The sequence below is a fragment of the Triticum dicoccoides genome, chromosome 2B (assembly GCF_002162155.2).
Source record: "Triticum dicoccoides isolate Atlit2015 ecotype Zavitan chromosome 2B, WEW_v2.0, whole genome shotgun sequence".
NCBI classification, from domain to species: domain Eukaryota; kingdom Viridiplantae; phylum Streptophyta; class Magnoliopsida; order Poales; family Poaceae; genus Triticum; species Triticum dicoccoides.
The window spans coordinates 171,410,073-171,413,145 of NC_041383.1; the positions used below are offsets into that span (position 1 = coordinate 171,410,073).

The following is a 3,073-nucleotide window of genomic DNA, read 5'->3' on the forward strand; positions in this document are numbered from 1 at the left end:
CTACGACGAACAGCACCACCTCCCGCCACCGCTTGTGTCGCTGGGGGCGTCGTTCTGCAGCACCACGGCTTTCCCGTTACTTAGCGACTGCAGCTCGCTTTTCTTCTGCTCTTGAGATTGGAACACCTTCCTGCTTAGTATGCTGTAGATCTCCTTGACTATGGTCTGGAAAGCTGCTGTGACGTTCGACGAGTCCAGAGCCGAGGTTTCCATGAAGAAGAGGCCCTGGGCCTCGGCCAGGGCTTTGCCTTCCGCGGTGCTCACCTCCCGCGCATGCTTGAGGTCGGTCTTGTTGCCAATCAGAATTGTGACGACGTTCATGTCGGAATGAGCTGTTATGAGGTTGAAGGAATCAAACAAAGAGGATAAAGCTAACAAGAAATCAAACCGAAGTGTGATCAATCTTAGTTAGTAGGGGCATGCAACAGTAGACAATCAACCAACTCAAGACACGTAACAGGCATCAGCTGCACTGCCGCAGTCTAAGTTTTGACCTGGTCTAACTAAGTTTAGTTTTGATGCTGTTCTCTTTTCTTTTCTTTTCTTTTCCTTTCTTTTCAGTTTGGCTCTTGGCCTTTTGTGCTTTGTGCCTTCTTGGCGTACACAATGACAAGCATTGTGGTACTTGTTCGAAAGAAGAAGAAAATCGAGCAAAGTGTTTGTTCTTACCATGCAGTTCATTAAGCCATCGGCCAACACTGTCAAATGTCTGGCGCCTGGTAATATCATAAACCAGAAGAGCTCCAACGGCTCCTCTGTAGTAGGCAGATGTGACTGCTCTGAAACGTTCTTGTCCTGCTGTGTCCCATATCTGAGCTTTAATTTCCTTTCCATCTATCACCAATTTCTGGGTCTGGAATTCCACTCCTATTGTGGACTTGGAATTTGGAAAGAACTCATTCCTAGCAAATCTGGCTAGCAAATTTGATTTGCCAACAGAAGAGTCACCAAGCAGAACAATTTTGAATAGATAATCCTGGCTTTGCTGCTCATCTCCACCATAAGCCATTCTGCAACAACCCTATAGAAGCAGCGATCTTTCTTGAGTTTCACAAGAGTACAGTAACCCTGTCAAATATTAATAATGTTATGTAATGACTAAAATTCATTGATAAAGGAAATAGTTCTGCAGCTGGCTGGATGGTGTACTAGCTTGGTTTGGCTGAGTATACATGATAAGAAAAAAAATGCTTTGCTTAAGTCAAAATAAGTGCCAAAAAATACTAATGATGTTATGTAACAACTAAAAGTCATTGATATAAGAAATAGTTCTACACCTGATTATACATACTAAGAAACTGCTTTCCTGTTCAGCCTCCTATTCAGAATGAGTTGAATAAGTTGAAAATTAAATGGTTGTCGATCACTGTGCAAGCCCAAGTATCATTGCTAAGTCACTGCTTCTATAGAGTTTTACATCTTGCACATCATTTCCCTATGCAGAATGGCCTTTTCTTTCTTTTCCCTAGTTCACATTCCCTCTCCCCTTCACATGCAAAGCCACACATACTGACCATTATCTCTCTTATTTCCAAGATATAAACACAAAGGATACCATAGGCATATCCCTCCACTGTTTAATTAATCAAATGACCACATAAATCCCCATAGTTGATCAACATGCGCTTTACAGAACATAGAAAGTACTCTACATGCTAAGATGAAACTTAGATTAGCTATAAACATAACTGGTCCCAGAGAGACAAAACTTGTACCCAAAGCAACAGCCAGTGAGTTAGTATAGAGTTCCCAAGGCGTGACTTGGTTTGCTTTGAGAAAGAACTTCCCATTCACAAGGCATTCACTGTGCCAGGATTACATTAAATCTATAGTCTGTTGGTGCCATCGTACTTTGGAACATTTTTTCCTGCCAATAGACAATAGTCCCCTTGATATACCATGTGTAACAGAAAGCGTTGGGATAAGTCAATTTCCGGTACTAGTAGCGTCAAAGCTGGGCATTGCACTGTTTCTGTTTTTTGAAGGGTCCGAGGAGCAGAAAGCACGCTACTATTATTAGGCAAAACCAACGGGCCTGAGGCTTGACAAAACAAACAAACAGGGACGCTGTGAGATGAGCTCATCAGACATGAGCCGAAATGGCGAGCAGCTGAAAGGTGCTCCAAACAAATTTCACAGAGATGATCTGTGCAACCACCACGCCTTTTATTCACCATAAGACAAATTAGGCGCATGAAACGGAACGGATCAGCAATGGTGTCCTCCCCGCGCCGTGCTCTCCAATTTGTGTGGGCAGAGGTCGCCTCGAAGCAGGGGCGGGCGGGCGGATGGATCTAGACGGCGTGGCGGGCGCGCACCGGCGCACCCGCCGTAGAGGGAGGGACCGGCGGATTTCACGGCGAAGAGAAGGGACGCTGCTGTACGGAGGCAACCTAGCTGCTCGTACCTCGAGGGGAGGGCGGGGACCCAATGGCGGGCGACGGGGTGGAGCAGGGCGTCCCGGCGGGGCGGGGCGTGGACGGAGGGGAACGGCGATGGCCTCGGCGGCGGCGCGCGTCCCCGAGGCGTCGGCGGCGACGCCGAGGCACGGCGGCAGGTGTGGGTAGTAGATCCGCGAGAGTTTGGAAGGGAGGAAGGTGAGGAGGACTCGGGAGCGAGGGGGGCTTGGGAGGGGGAGAGGGAGAGGAAAAAGAAGCGCCCCCGCCTGATTTGCAGCTGGCCGTAAATTAATTCGCCGACAGTACGTTTTTGTGGCCGTCTGATTCGGCGCGTCACGGGGCACGCGCGTGGACGGTGCTGGACTCGCCGGAGAGAGAGGGCAAATTTTATAGAGCCGGTATGGGAAGGGTCTGCGTCTGTCTACCGTGGATATCGTTTTGACCGTGGATGGATGGAGAGCAGTGGTTTCGACTCAAAATGACTTTTCTTTTCTTTTTTTTGTTAAAGAGGAAAAATGTTTGGACAGTGGAAGGTTTTTATTACCCTTGGCCTCTGCTCCCTCCGACTCATATTAGTTGCCGCTCAAACGGATGTACTCCCTCCATTTTTATTAATGTCGCACATTAGCTTTGTCTCGGGTCAAACCTTTTAGATTTTGACCAAATTTATACCA

General features: G+C 47.6%; 1 protein-coding gene across 2 annotated transcripts; it reads right to left on the reverse strand.

Annotated features, from left to right (window-relative positions):
- Positions 1–2,684, reverse strand: LOC119362851 (ras-related protein RABA5a-like). Of its 2 annotated transcripts, XM_037628119.1 has the most exons (3): positions 2,408–2,684; positions 670–1,068; positions 1–332 (listed from the first exon to the last, which is right to left on the reverse strand). In XM_037628119.1, exons 2-3 carry the CDS (start codon positions 1,007–1,009, stop codon positions 1–3), a joined length of 672 nt encoding a protein of 223 aa, XP_037484016.1. In that variant the 5' UTR covers positions 1,010–1,068; positions 2,408–2,684. The 2 variants fall into 2 exon arrangements, with proteins under 2 accessions (XP_037484016.1, XP_037484017.1); XM_037628120.1 differs by lacking the exon at positions 2,408–2,684 and having other exon boundaries at positions 670–2,382.
- Between the last annotated feature and the right edge of the window lie 389 nt (positions 2,685–3,073).